The 15,646-nt window shown below is 50.0% G+C and overlaps 1 protein-coding gene across 3 annotated transcripts in view; it reads right to left on the bottom strand.

The window, feature by feature from the left end:
* The window catches only part of LOC122559492 (DENN domain-containing protein 5B-like), a 359,734-nt gene that overhangs the window by 65,410 nt on the left and 278,678 nt on the right, over positions 1–15,646 (bottom strand). For all 3 annotated transcript variants that reach the window (XM_043708993.2, XM_043708996.2, XM_043708995.2), the window contains 4 exons: positions 14,115–14,260; positions 13,414–13,532; positions 12,378–12,565; positions 10,867–10,949 (listed from right to left, as the gene is read on the bottom strand). In XM_043708993.2, the coding sequence (XP_043564928.2) occupies positions 10,867–10,949; positions 12,378–12,565; positions 13,414–13,532; positions 14,115–14,260 (536 nt within the window). The remainder of the gene's footprint in view (positions 1–10,866; positions 10,950–12,377; positions 12,566–13,413; positions 13,533–14,114; positions 14,261–15,646) is intronic.

Raw genomic sequence — 15,646 nt, forward strand, 5'->3', positions numbered from 1 at the left:
TGGGTGAGTGGGGATAAAGGTGGGTGAGTGGGGCTGATGTTGGGTGAGTGGGGATGATGGGTGAGTGGGGATGATGGTTGGTGAGTGGGGATGAAGGTGGGTGAGTGGGGATGAAGGTGGGTGAGTGGGGATGATGGTGGGTGAGTGGGGATGATGGTGGGTGAGTGGGGATGAAGGTGGGTGAGTGGGGATGATGGTGGGTGAGTGGGGATGATGGTGGGTGAGTGGGGATGATGGTGGGTGAGTGGGGATGATGGTGGGTGAGTGGGGATGAAGATGGGTGAGAGGGGATGAAGATGGGTGAGAGGGGATGAAGGTGGGTGAGAGGGGATGATGGTGGGTGAGAGGGGATGATGGTGGGTGAGAGGGGATGATGGTGGGTGAGAGGGGATGATGGTGGGTGAGAGGGGATGAAGATGGGTGAGAGGGGATGATGGTGGGTGAGAGGGGATGATGGTGGGTGATTGGGGATGATGGTGGGTGATTGGGGATGATGGTGGGTGAGAGGGGATGATGGTGGGTGAGAGGGGATGATGGTGGGTGAGTGGGGATGATGGTGGGTGAGAGGGGATGATGGTGGGTGAGTGGGGATGATGGTGGGTGAGTGGGGAGGAAGGTGGGTGACAGGGGATGAAGATGGGTGAGTGGGGATGATGGTGGGTGAGTGGGGATGATGGTGGGTGAGTGGGGATGATGGTGGGTGTGTGGGGATAAAGATGGGTGAGTGGGGATGATGGTGGGTGAGTGGGGATGAAGGTGGGTGAGTGGTAACGAAGGTGGGTGAGTGGGGATGAAGGTGTATGAGTGGCGATAAATGTGGGTGAGTGGGGATAAAGGTGGGTGTGTGGGGATGAAGGTGGGTGAGTGGGGATGATGGTGGGTGAGTGGGATAAAGGTGGGTGAGTTGGGATGATGGTGCGTGAGTGGGGATGATGGTGGGTGAGTGGGGATAAAGGTGGGTGAGTGGCATGGTGGGTGAGTGGCATGATGGTGGGTGAGTGGGCATGATGGTGGGTGAGTGGGGATGATGGTGGGTGAGTGGGGATGATGGTGGGTGAGTGGGGATGAAGGTGGGTGAGCGGGGTTGTAGTTGGGTGAGTGGGGATGATGGTGGGTGAGTGGCATGGTGGGTGAGTGGGGATGATGGTGGGTGAGTGGGGTGATGGGTGCGTGGGGATGAAGGTGGCTGAGTGGGGATGATGGTGGGTAAGTGGGGATGATGGTGGGTGAGTGGGGATGAAGGTGGGTGAGCGGGGATTAAGGTGGGTGAGCGGGGATGAAGGTGGGTGAGTGGGGATGAAGGTGAGTGAGTGGGAAGATGGTGGGTGAGTGGGGATGAAGGTGGGTGAGTGGGGATGTTAGTGGGTGAGTGGGCATGATGTTGGTGCGTGGGGATGAAGGTGGGTGAGTGAGAATGATGGTGGTTGAATGGGGATGAAGGTGGGTGAGCGGGGATGAAGGTGGGTGAGCGGGGATGAAGGAGGGTGCGTGGGGATGAAGGTGGGTGAGCAGGGATGATGGTGGGTGAGTGGGGATGATGGTGCGTGAGTGGGGATAAAGATGGGTGAGTGGGGATGATGGTGGGTGAGTGGGGATGATGGTGGGTGAGTGGGGATGATGGTGGGTGAGTGGGGATAAAGATGGGTGAGTGGGGATGATGGTGGGTGAGTGGGGATGAAGGTGGGTGAGTGGGGATGAAGGTGGGTGAGTGGTAACGAAGGTGGGTGAGTGGTAACGAAGGTGGGTGAGTGGGGATGAAGGTGTGTGAGTGGCGATAAATGTGGGAGAGTGGGGATAAAGGTGGGTGAGTGGGGATGCTGGTGGGTGAGTGGGATAAAGGTGGGTGAGTTGGGATGATGGTGCGTGAGTGGGGATGATGGTGGGTGAGTGGGGATAAAGGTGGGTGTGTGGCATGGTGGGTGAGTGGCATGACGGTGGGTGAGTGGGGATGATGGTGGGTGAGTGGGGATGATGGTGGGTGAGTGGGGATGATGGTGGGTGAGTGGGAATAAATGTGGGTGAGTGGGGATAAAAGTGGGTGAGTGGGGATGATGGTGGGTTAATGGGGACGATGGTGAGTGAGTGGGGATGATGTTGGGTGAGTGGGGATGAAGGTGGTTGAGTGGGGATAAAGTTGGGTGAGTAGGGATAAAGGTGGGTGTGTGGGGATGAAGGTGGGTGAGTGGGGATGATGGTGGGTGAGCGGGATAAAGGTGGGTGAGTTGGGATGATGGTGCGTGAGTGGGGATGATGGTGGGTGAGTGGAGATAAAGGTGGGTGAGTGGCATGGTGGGTGAGTGGCATGATGGTGGGTGAGTGGGGATGATGGTGGGTGAGTGGGGATGATGGTGGGTGAGTGGGGATGATGGTGGGTAAGTGGGGATGATGGGTGCGTGGGGATGAAGGAGGGTGAGTGGGGATGATGGTGGGTAAGTGGGGATGATGGGTGGGTGGGGATGAAGGTGGGTGAGTGGGGATGATGGTGGGTGAGTGGGGATGATGGTGGGTGAGTGGGGATAAAGGTGGGTGAGTGGGGATGATGGTGGGTGATTGGGGATGAAGGTGGGTGACTGGGGATAAAGGGTGGGTGAGTGGGGATGAAGTTGGGTGAGTGGAGATGATGGTGGGTGAGTGGCATGGTGGGTGAGTGGCAAGATGGTGGGTGAGTGGGCATGATGGTGGGTGAGTGGGCATGATGGTGGGTGAGTGGGGATGATGGTGGGTGAGTGGGGATGATGGGTGAGTGGGGATGATGGGTGCGTGGGGATGAAGGCGGGTGAGTGGGGATGAAGGTGGGTGAGTGGGGATGAAGGTGGGTGAGTGGTAACGAAGGTGGGTGAGTGGTAACGAAGGTGGGTGAGTGGGGATGAAGGTGTGTGAGTGGCGATAAATGTGGGTGAGTGGTGATAAAGGTGGGTGTGTGGGGATGAAGGTGGGTGAGTGGGGATGCTGGTGGGTGAGTGGGATAAAGGTGGGTGAGTTGGGATGATGGTGCGTGAGTGGGGATGATGGTGGGTGAGTGGGGATAAAGGTGGGTGAGTGGCATGGTGGGTGAGTGGCATGATGGTGGGTGAGTGGGCATGATGGTGGGTGAGTGGGGATGATGGTGGGTGAGTGGGGATGATGGTGGGTGAGTGGGGATGAAGGTGGGTGAGTGAGGATGATGGTGGGTGAGCGGCGATGAAGATGGGTGAGCGGGGATGAAGGTGGGTGAGCGGGGATGAAGGTGGGTGAGCGGGGATGAAGGTGGGTGAGCGGGGATGAAGGTGAGTGAGTGGGAAGATGGTGGGTGAGTGGAGATGAAGGTGGGTGAGTGGGGATGTTGGTGGGTGAGTGGGCATGATGTTGGTGAGTGGGAATGAAGGTGGGTGAGTGAGAATGATGGTGGTTGAATGGGGATGAAGGTGGGTGAGCGGGGATGAAGGTGGGTGTGCGGGGATGAAGGAGGGTGCATGGGGATGAAGGTGGGTGAGCGGGGATGATGGTGGGTGAGCGGGGATAAAGATGGGTGAGTGGGGATGAAGGTGGGCGAGTGGGGATGAAGTTGGGTGAGTGGGGATGATGGTGGGTGAGTGGGGATGATGGTGGGTGAGTGGGGATGATGGTGAGTGAGTGGGGATGAAGGTGGGTGAGTGGGGATAAAGATGGGTGAGTGGGGATGAAGTTGGGTGAGTGGAGATGATGGTGGGTGAGTGGCATGGTGGGTGAGTGGCAAGATGGTGGGTGAGTGGGCATGATTGTGGGTGAGTGGGGATCATGGTGGGTGAGTGGGGATGATGGTGGGTGAGTGGGGATAAAGGTGGGTGTGTGGGGATGAAGGTGGGTGAGTGGGGATGAAGGTGGGTGAGCGGGATAAAGGTGGGCGAGTTGGGATGATGGTGCGTGAGTGGGGATAAAGGTGGGTGAGTGGCATGGTGGGTGAGTGGCATGATGGTGGGTGAGTGGGCATGATGGTGGGTGAGTGGGGATGATGGTGGGTAAGTGGGGATGATGGGTGCGTGGGGATGAAGGTGGGTGAGTGGGGATGATGGTGGGTGAGTGGGGATAATGGTGGGTGAGTGGGGATGATGGTGGGTGAGTGGGGATAAAGGTGGGTGAGTGGGGATGATGGTGGGTGAGTGGGGATGATGGTGGGTGATTGGGGATGAAGGTGGGTGAGTGGGGATAAAGGGTGGGTGAGTGGGGATGAAGGTGGGTGAGTGGCATGGTGGGTGAGTGGCAAGATGGTGGGTGAGTGGGCATGATGGTGGGTGTGTGGGGATGATGGTGGGTGAGTGGGGATGATGATGGGTGCGTGGGGATGAAGGCGGGTGAGTGGGGATGATGGTGGGTGAGTGGGGATGAAGGTGGGTAAGTGGGGATGATGGTGGGTGAGTGGGGATGATGATGGGTGCGTGGGGATGAAGGCGGGTGAGTGGGGATGATGGTGGGTGAGTGGGGATGAAGGTGGGTGAGTGGGGATGATGGTGGGTGAGTGGGGATGATGGTGGGTGAGTGGGGATGATGATGGGTGCGTGGGGATGAAGGCGGGTGAGTGGGGATGATGGTGGGTGAGTGGGGATGAAGGTGGGTGAGTGAGGATGATGGTGGGTGAGCGGCGATGAAGGTGGGTGAGCGGGGATGAAGGTGGGTGTGTGGGGATGAAGCTGGGTGAGCGGGGATGATGGTGGGTGAGTGGGGATGATGGTGGGTGAGTGGGGATGATGGTGGGTGAGTGGGGATGATGGTGGGTGAGTGGGGATGAAGGTGGGTGAGTGGGGATGATGGTGGGTGAGTGAGGAAGATGTTGGGTGAGTGGGGATGAAGGTGGGTGAGTGGGGATGAAGGTGGGTGAGTGGGGATGATGGTGGGTGAGTGGGGATGATGGTGGGTGAGTGGGGATGAAGGTGGGTGAGTGGGGATGAAGGTGGGTGAGTGGGGATGATGGTGGGTGAGTGAGGAAGATGTTGGGTGAGTGGGGATGAAGGTGGGTGAGTGGGGATGATGGTGGGTGAGTGGGGATGATGGGTGAGTGGGGATGATGGGTGCGTGGGGATGAAGGCGGGTGAGTGGGGATGATGGTGGGTGAGCGGCGATGAAGATGGGTGAGCGGGGATGAAGGTGGGTGAGCGGGGATGAAGGTGGGTGAGCGGGGATGATGGTTGGTGAGTGGGGATGATGGTGGGTGAGTGGGAATGATGGTGGGTGAGTGGGGATGATGATGGGTGAGTGGGGATGATGATGGGTGAGTGGGGATGATGGTGGGTGAGTGGGGATGAAGGTGGGTGAGTGGGGATGAAGGTGGGTGAGTGGGGATGATGGTGGGTGAGTGGGGATGAAGGTGGGTGAGTGAGGAAGATGGTGGGTGAGCAGGACTAGCCATCAACCCTTGGATAATTCGTGTACCTCTCTACATTTTACTGAAAGTACTTTGAAAGAACATGGGTCTGGCCAAACCGGGTCACTGGCAGATACATTGTAAACATGCTTCCGTGTGTCTGCAATATGTTACCTTCAAAGTCTTTTGAAGTCAGTTTAATTGCAGCTCACTGAGTGTGCAAAGTGGAGAGGTGGAAGGAATACACCACCTTTAGTAGAGATTAAAATCAAGCAGAAGTGAAACTCACACTCCATCCTATGCACAGGTAGATAAGTTAAAAGTTCCCTCGCAGAGGTGGCTCAGTGATTAGCACTACTGCCTCACAGTGCCAGCTACCTGGTTTGATTCCAGCCTTGGGTGACTGTGTGGAGTTTGCACATTCTCCCCACGTCTGTGTGGATTTCCTCCGGTTTCCTCCCACAATCCAAACACGTGCAGGTAAGGTGGGGATAAAGGGATTGGGTGGGATGCTGTTTAGGACTATGACAATTCATATCTCTCAATATTTAATGTTGAAAACACCAGGGCGATTGGTTTCAATGGGAGCTCCCATATAAACATTTCCTGGTGGTGCCACCTGATGTCACTGTAGCTCCATTGGTACCTGTACCAGAATATTCTCAGACACTGAAGCTATTTTCAATGGGAGTTCAGACCAGAATGGTGCTGGAAAAGCACAGCAGGTCAGGTAGCATCCGAAGAGCATGAAAATCGACGTTTCAGGCAAAAGCCCTTCATCAGGAATAGAGGCAGAGTGCCTCCAGGGTAGAGAGATAAATGGGGGTGGTGGGCTGGGGAGAAGATATAGCAAAGAGTACAATAGGTGAATGGGGGTGGGGTGGAGGTGATAGGTCAGAGAGGAGGGTGGGGGAAAGTAGCAAAGAATATGGAGGTGATAGGTCAGAGGGGAGGGTGGGGGAAGGTAGCAAAGAGTCATATAGAGTACTGAACAAGGAACATGACTCAAACATTAACCTTCACTTCCTGCTGATGCCAATGTAACATTTTACCAGGCCAGGTTTATAATTCCACATGACAGGTGCTAGCCCAATACCCCAAACTGACCTACAAACCCATATTCACCAGCAAGTGCCTCCTTCAGCCTCCACAACATTGGTCACTTCAATAGCTAGTTCCTGCCTTGACTATTCCAGGGTTCTTCAGAGTTAAGCTCTGGTTCCTTGCTCCGTAAACCTCAGGTCAGCCCTGTTCCCAACACTCATCTGCCTCGTCATTTAAATTCCGAACAAAAACCCAAATTGCTGGAGAAACTCAGCCGATCTGGCAGCATCCATGGAGGGAGAAAGCAGAGTTAACATTTCGGGTCCGGTGACCCTCTTTCAGAACTCCGCTGAATTTTCCCAGCCATTTCGGTTTTTGTTTCTGATTTCCTGCATCTGCAGTTCTTTAGTTATTTTAATTTAAATTCCTCACCTCTTGTCAAAATCACTTTGGGCCTTGCTGCTGCCCATTCTTGCAATTCTGACCCTCATCCCAAACCCCTGTGATAACAGCTCCTCTTGTTTATCTAGCCACTTAGGGCCCCAGTCGAGATTACAGTGGTGCTGGAAAAGCACAGCAGGTCAGGCAGCATCTGAGGACCAGGAAAATCGACGTTTCGGGCAAAAGCCCTTTATCAGTTATAGAGGCAGGGAGCCTCCGGGGTGGAGAGATAAAGGATAGGAGGGTGGGGGTGGGGAGAAGGTACAATAGGTGAGTGGGGTTGGGGATGGAGGTGACATGGTTGAAGAGCTTCAGGGCAGAGGAGATCACTTAGGGGTTGCAGGGAGAGAGAGACTCACTGAGATCTTTGTAGAGAAAGGAGGAGAACTTCTTCAAGGTAGGCACCCTTACAAGAAGATTCGCAGTAAGGTTAAAATCAACTAGGCGAAAGTGAGGACTGCAGATGCTGGAGATCAGAGTCTAGATTAGAGTGGTGCTGGAAAAGCACAGCAGGTCAGGCAGCATCCGAGGAGCAGGAAAATCGACAATTTGGGCAAAAGCCCTTCATCAGGAATGAGGCAGGGAGCCTCCGGGTGGAGAGATAAATGGGAAGGTCTGAGGAGCAGGAAAATCGATGTTTCGGGCAAAAGCCCTTCATCAGGAATGAAGCAGGGCCGAGGAACAGGAAAATCGATGTTAAACCCCTCCCATTTATCCCTCCACCCCTAAGGGTTCCTGCCTTATTCCTGATAGAGGGCTTTTGCCCGAAACGTTGAATGTCCTGCTCCTCTGATGTTGCCTGACCTGCTCTGCTTTTCCAGCAACACTCCAATCTTGACTCTAATCTCCAGCATCTGCACTACCCACTTTCACCTCGGACCCCATTCTTTCTCTCTTCATATCTCTTGACTACTCCTGTCAAAACTCATCTCTGTCCAAATTAGCTTGTGGGTAAGAAGATCATGTATACTGTCTTAATCCTTACAGACCACCAAGGTCAAGGTTAATTCTTGAATCAGGCCCAGTTAGCTAATCCTTTTCAAGACAGTGGTTGGGTAACATAATTAGACTGCCCCTACCCTTAGTCCAACACCCGCCTCGGAGATGGGAAGGAATAAGTCTGATACAGGCACAGTAGCTCACTTTTTAGCAGTGCCTCCTCATAGCGCCACGGACCCGGGTTTGATTCCACTCTCGGGTGACTGTCTGTGTGGAGTTTGAAGGTTCTCTCTGTTTCTGTGTGGGAGCTCTGGTTTCCTCCCACAGCCCAAAGGTGTGCAAGGTTGGGTGGATTGGCCATGCGAAATTGCCCATAGTCTCCAGGGATGCGCAGGCTAGGTGGGAAATGCAGCATTACAGGAATAGAGTGGGTATGGGTTGGATGTTCTTCAGAGGGTGGGTGTGGACCTGATGGGCCAAATGGCCTGCTTCCACACTGTAGGGATTCTGTAAGCTTTGTTTTTATTCTTTTGGGGAAACGGGCATCACTGACAAGGCCAACATTTGTGGCTAATCCCTAATCAGCTCTGAAGTTAAAAATCACACAACACCAGCTTAGAGCCCAACAGGTTTATTTGGAAGCACTAGCTTTCGGAGCGACGCTCCTTCATCAGGTGGTTGTGGAAGAGAATCATACGACACAGAATTTATAGCAACAGGATTGCAGTGTCATGGAGTGTACTGTTAAACAAATTTAACATTCTATGACAAATAATACATTCCATAACACTGCAATCCTGTTGCTATAAATTCTGTGTCGTATGATTCTGCTCCACAACCGTCTGATGAAGAAGCAGCGCTTTGAAAACCAGTGCCTCCAAATCAGCCTGTTGGACTATAAGCTGGTCTTGTATGATTTTTAACTTGGTCCTCCCCAGTCCAACACCGGCATTTCCAAATCAGCTCGGAAGTGAGGGGCTTTTTTGGCCATTTACCGACTCCGTTCAGAGTCAGCAATATTGCTGTTGGTCTGGAGTTACATGTCAGCGAGACTGGGTAACAGTGGCAGATATCCTTCCCTAAACAGATATCAATGAACCAGATAGGTTTGTACAACAATTAACAATGATTAACATAGTCATCATTCCTGAGATTAACTTTATAATCCACATTTATCAATGGAATTTCAATTCAACCAAGTCTTATAGAAACAGACCTTTCAGTCCAGCTAGTCCATACCGAACATATTCCCAAACTAACCTAGTCCCACCTGCCTGCGCTTAGCCCACATCCCTCTACACTTTTCCTATTCATGAACTTATCCAAATGGCTTTTAAAAGTTGTAACTATACCCACATGCACCACTTTGTCTGGCCAGTTCATTCCACACACAAACCACTCTCTGTGGAAAAAAGTTGTTCCCCATGTCCATTTCAAATCTTTCTCCGCTCACTATGAAAATATGCCCCCTAGTTTGAACTGCCCCCCCCCCTTTCACCTTACCTACACTCCTCATGATTTTGTAAACCCCTCAACCTTCTGTGCCTTGGTGAAAAAAGTCCCAGCCTTTCCAGTCTATTTTTATATCTCAAACCCTCCATTCCCAGCAACATCCTGGTGAATCGTTTGTGACGCCATTTAAATGTTTGCCCTCAGACATTAGCCTGGCTCCCAAGGTCACTAGTTCAGTGATTTACCACTGAGTCACCAACACCTGATCAGTATCCAGTCAGCTTGTTGCATGGTTTGGATCAGGATTAATCTTGACAGGGACTAATAATTATTTATTACAACTTGGTTAACATTAAGATACAATATGTTTCAAAATTTTGTTCACTGGGTGTGGGTGTTGCAGGGTGGGTGAGCATTTAGTAGGTTAGAATCCCTACAGTATGGAGACGGGCCCTTTGGCCCTCCAAACCTCCGGAGAGTAACCCACCCAGACCAATTTCCTTCTGCCTGATACACCAACCACTATGGTCAATTTAGCACGACCAATTCACCTCATCTGCACATCTTTGCAGATGAGGGTGTAAGGAAACCATAGCACCCAGAGGAAACCCACGCAGACACAGGGAGAATGTGCCAACTATTACCTCTCCCTAACTGCCCTGGAGAAGGTGGTGGTGAGTTGCCTTCTTGAACTGCTGCAGTCTTTGGTGTCTAGAAACACCTTGTTAGGAAAGAGAGGTCCAGGAGTTTGACCCAGCAATAGAGTGGGAACGCTTATATATTTCCTAGTCAAGGTGGTGTGTGTCTTGGAAGGGAAGTTGCAGGTCTGCTGCATTGTCATTGTAAGTGATAGAGATTGCATGGTCCTGTTGAAGGAGCCTTGGTGAATTGCTGCAGTGCATGCTGCGATGGTACGTACTGCTGCCCACTGTTTATCAGTGGTGAAGGGAGTGAATATTGAAGATAGTGGTTGGGGTGCCAGTTCCATGGGCTTCTTTCTCCCCGATGGTTTTGAGTGTTGTTGGAGCTGCACCTATCCAGACAAGTGGGCAGTATTCCATCACGCTCCTTATGGACAGGCTTTGGGGAGATGGGAGGCAACTTTCGCAAGTTAACAGAGGTAAGCTAATACCCAAGAACCACATATGGCAAGAGTCAGCCGTTTTGAGAAAAGGAAGGGTTCACATTTACACACATCTCCATCTCTGACCTCCAGAAATGGAAGTGGCTTGAACCCAGTGATGTACTTTTCACAATGTCGAAAAATTGGGAGTGAATTTGTGCACAGCAAGGTGTCACACACAGCAGGGAGATCAACGATTCAAGATTGTCCATTTGAAATGTTGGTTGATGAGGGATAAACTTTGACCAGGTCACTCGGAAAAAATTCTGTGCTTGTCTTCAGATAGTGCAGAGGGAAGAAACCAGATGGGGCTTCAGTTTTATATATCTCTGAAAAGGATGGCGTATCGGGCAACGCAGCATTCCTTCAGGACTGAACTGAAGTGCTCATGTCTCTAGGCTGGGATCTGAACCAACAGCCTTCCAACAAGTTGACCAATGCAGTCATAACTAACAAAACTGACAGTAGGCAAGAAAAGACGAAAAGCAATAAACCAACGCTGACCGATATCATCACCAAGACACCAATGTACAATGTTTTTGAAACCTACCTCTTTTTCTGGTTTATGAAAATGTTTCACAATGTTATTTATTGATTCCCCAATTCCTTCCTGGATTTGGCCAGCATTGGGTTCTGCCGGGGACAAAATTGAAAAAGATTAACTGGGCTGACAGGTTTCCATGGAGAACGTGATGAAAGTCCTTCCATTAGTGAATGATAGCAACATACCAACTGGAGGGAGGCCATTCAATCCCTCCTACTGGTTCTGCCACAAACCAAGATTTCTACAAGATCTGTGGCCTTGTTCCACAAACACAAATTTGCTCACATTTCCTGAGTAAAGGTGATTTAGAAAATTTTACCAATTACAATTCACAGATAATTTTGTATTGATCGATGTTTTCTGAAGAGATTACTCATCTTCTACCATCCCCGTGTGTATACATGTTTTCTACCCTCACTCCTGAATAGACTGGCACTAAATTTTAGGCTCTTGCCCTAGACTCCTCCACACAGCAAGAAAAAAACAATTTATTTTTATCTACTCAATCTGTTCTCCTTGATACTTTGAAAACTGGCAGCAAATCATCCTACAGTCATCGAACCTTTAGGGAGTATAATCCTAGTCTGTTTAAGCTTCCCTTATAGTCCATGTATTACTTTGGTGAATTTGCAGTACACTCCATCCAGCATCAATACTTCCTTCTGATGCTAAGGTGCCCAGAACTGCTCACAGTCCAATTGTGGCCTAACTCGGGCTTTGGGCACCTGAGGCATGACTTTTGATTCATTATGTTCTAGCACTCTAGGTGTAATGTGCCTGAGAGAGAATGTGTACATGAGAGAATGTGTGTGTGTGTGTGCATGAGCGAATATGTATGCAGGCATGATATAGAATGTATGTGAGAGAACATGCGAGTGTGTGCGTGCGAATGTGTGTGTTTGTGTGAATAAGAGAGGTGCGTCTGTGTATCTGTGTCTGTCTGAAACCATCCAGGCCTATCGGACAAAAATATCCCATTGGAATTCAGAGCCAAGCCTCCAATCTGCACTTTGCACAATTGTCAGATGCAGAGTTTGAACCCAGCACTTTTTGATTCTGACTGAGAAGCAGGAACACTGCCACAAGATCATTCCTACAGCAGGATTAATGTCGGCTAAGAGGGACACAGTAAATTACTCAGAGGCCGTTTTATGCATTAGTCACCATCTTTCAAAGAAAATGGAGCAGCGTCTTTGGTGCTTGTAAGTTGTGAGATGTTAATGCTGAGGGTGAAACATTTTCCAGATCTGGCACTGGAGGTCAAATGCTTCCAGGGCAGGTCTAGGTGGCATTGTTAGATGCAGAATGAGGCTTCATCTGCTTTTCTCCCATCAACGTGGCTCAACCTCAGAGCTGTACCCTGTAATGAACGGCAATGGGAGGGTTCCAAATTAACTAATGGGACTTTCATTTTAATGTGGTTACCGTGGCCTTGGGCTGGAGCTGCACTTGCCCTCATGTCAAGGCCTGATGTTGCAAGTTGGCCATGCAGCCCATGGGGTAGTTAGCTCACTCACTGTTTGACTTCCCCCCGAGGGACGTGATGCTCAGTCGCCGGGCAACAGTCGGTGATCGGAGCTGAGGCGGAGTGCGGCACTGTTTGCTCAGGTCTTCCTCCACCACAGGGGTGATGAGTTCACCCACCAGGATCCGCTCCAGGCTGCCATCGTCTACCCCTTTCCCAAGCCACCGTCCACAGGGGAACCTGATGTGAAGTAACACAGGCCGTCAAATAAACAACACTGCCTTTAAACCATTCCTTCCTTTAGGGCACAGGGCTATCTAAAGTAAGTATTGCTGTTTTCAAAAGACGTTCTATTGATGATTCACTGTATAATAGGAGCTGCACCTATCTATGTATGTCCTAAGTACCATAGAGTCATAGAGAGGTACAGCACAGAAACAAACCCTTCAGTCCAACTTGTCCATGTCGACCAGCTATCCTAACTTAATCTAGTCCCATTTGGCAGCACCCGGCCCATATCCCTCCAAACCCTTCCTATTCATACACCCATCCAGATGCCTTTTAAATGTTGTAATTGTACTAGCCTCCACACATGCACCCCCTTCTGCATGAAGAAGTTGCCCCTTCGGTCTCTTTTATATCTTTCCCCTCTCACCCTAAACCCTCTAGTTCTGGACTCCCCTACCCTACAGAAAATACCTTGGTTGATTTAATCTATCCATAACCCTCATGATTTTATAAATCTCTATAAGGTCACCCCTCAGCCTCTGACGCTCCAGGGAAAATAGCCCCAGCCGATTCAGCTTGTTCCTATAGCTCAAACCCTCCAACCCTAGCAACATATTTTCAAGTTTAACAACATCTTTCCTGGAGCAGGGAGACCAGAATTGAACACAGTGTTGTGAAAGTACCAATGTCCTGTACAGCCACAACATGATCTCCCAACTCCTATACTCAATGCACTGACCAATAAAGGCAGATTTATTTTTGTATAACATATGTGTACATGTGGAAATACCTGAGTTTACGTGTGCATATATACATCCTTTCTATACATCTGTATAAAAGTGTTGATGTTGGGTCCTTACCTGTAGGTGTGGCCGGTGATCTCATTCCTGACCATCACACAATCCACTAACCACTTGGCCAGCAGACCGGAGTTGTCATGTCCGATCCGAACTGTGGTCAGTTTGCCTAAATTCTGGCACTGGGTGAGAGAAAAGAGTTATTTCAATTAGGACAGGTGACTTGGTCAAAGGAATAGGCACAACAGCATGTTGGGTTAATTAGTCTGTGGAATTCTTTACCTCAGAGAGTTCTTGAGGCTGGGCTGATTAAAAATATTCAAGGCTGAGATAGATTTTTAATCAGTGAGGGAATCAAAGGCTATGGGGTAAAGGAAGGAAAGTGGAGTTGAAGATTATCAGAGCAGCCATGATCTCATTGAAGGGCGGGGCAGACTCATTGGGCTGAATGGCCTACTTCTCCTCCGACATCCTCCAAGGTCCTTAGAGTAGGAACGTGAGGTAAAGGAGTGGAGAAATGCGGAGAGGGAACTCCACAGCTTTACCTGGGGAGCTGACTGTCTACAGGAGCAATGAAAATTGGGATGAGGCGCGAGGTCAGACCTGGAGGAGAATTTGGAGAGGTTTCTCGACAGGAGGAGGTTACAGAGAGGAGGAGGATTGAAGACAAGGAGGATTCTAAGATAAAATCTTCGAAAATAGTTCACAGTCAGACTGTTTATCAAGGAAAGCACAAATGAAGGTAAGGGAGGACCTGTACAAACCTCAAAGGTCATTTCCAAAACGTTCTTGGGAACCTGCATGACCCCAGTGTCCCCGAGCTCGCCCGACACACTGATCCAAGGATTGGAAGTAGTGATGGAGTTACTCAACTTTTTGATGGGAATAATGACAGCTCTGTACGGAATCACTGTGGGGAAGCAAGAAGAGACATGGCAGGAATTGTTGGAACAAATAATAAATCCCAGCACACTGAACTAACCCGAACCCATCCCTCACAAGCTTAACTCACATATATATCAGTTCCACTCTCCTCACTGGAGCATCGAAGCTGGATGATTGTGGATTCAAGTCTCACTTGGGAGATTTGGACCCTCAGTTGAGGGGAGGACTGCAGTGCAACTCTGAAGGTAAGCTGCATTGTTGGTGCTGCCATCTTTCAGGTTAGATATGACTCTAAGGGGGCTCATATCGTCTCTCTGATGAATGCTCAGAGCAGGACATGAAAACTCTTCCAGTGTTCTGCTCAATATTTCTTTCTCAACAAAATACAGACTCTGGATGTAGGTTTGCTCGCTGAGCTGGAAGGTTCATGCTCAGATGTTTTGTCACCATACTCGGTAACATCTTCAGTGAGCCTCTGGACAAAGCACTGCTGATGATTCCTGCCTTCTTTGGGTTGGTGATGTCATTTCTTATGGTGATGTCATGACCCAAAGAAACCCAAACATATAAATAGAAAGCAGGAATCACCAGCAGTGCTTTGTCTGGAGGCTCACTGATGATGTTACCTAGTAGGGTGATGAAACGTCTGAAAACGAACCTTTCAGCTCAGTGAGCAAACCTACATCCAGAACCTCAACCTGAGCTACAAATCTTCTCAAAAAATGCTAAAATACAGGTTATTTGGTCATCACCATATTATCACTTAGCGTGCACCAGATGGCTGCGGTGTTTCTTATGTAACAACCATGAATTCACTCCAAAAGTATTTGATTGGTTTTGAGGTACTTTGGGGCACTCTGAGGTCATGGTAGGTGCTGTATAAATCCAGACTGGGGGTTGCTTAGCTCAGTTGAACGGACGGTAGGGTTGCAAAGCAGTCTGATGCCAACAGCGTGGGTTCAATCCCCACACTAGGTGAGGTTACCATGAAGAACTTTCCTTCTTAACCTCTTCCCTCACCTGAGATGTGCTGGCCTTAAAGTTAAACCAACACCAAGTTGTCTCTGTCTAATGAGAGAGCAGCCCAATGCTCTGGTAAGAATATGGTGACTTGATTGATTTAATCAATCTTTTGCTTTCTATATTGATTGCTAGGTAGTATTCCCACTACCAATACCATCCTATAAACAGACATGGTAGGTGAATACCCCTTCCCAGAGCCCCGAATGTTTCTGGAGCACAGACCCTACCTGCGGAAGAATGTTAAAAAAAAATTCACATCACCCGCGAATGTTCTAGACATAGAGTCAAACATAAAACTCTCATCCCTCTCATCTCATGCATTATGTGGTCGACATCATTTTTTAAAGTAACTACAAAGTTTAACTTTGAAGTAAATTTCGATCTAAAA

This window comes from Chiloscyllium plagiosum, unplaced genomic scaffold (genome assembly GCF_037043375.1).
Source record: "Chiloscyllium plagiosum isolate Xiang-an unplaced genomic scaffold, Cpla_swu_hap1 HiC_scaffold_19, whole genome shotgun sequence".
NCBI lineage: Eukaryota > Metazoa > Chordata > Chondrichthyes > Orectolobiformes > Hemiscylliidae > Chiloscyllium > Chiloscyllium plagiosum.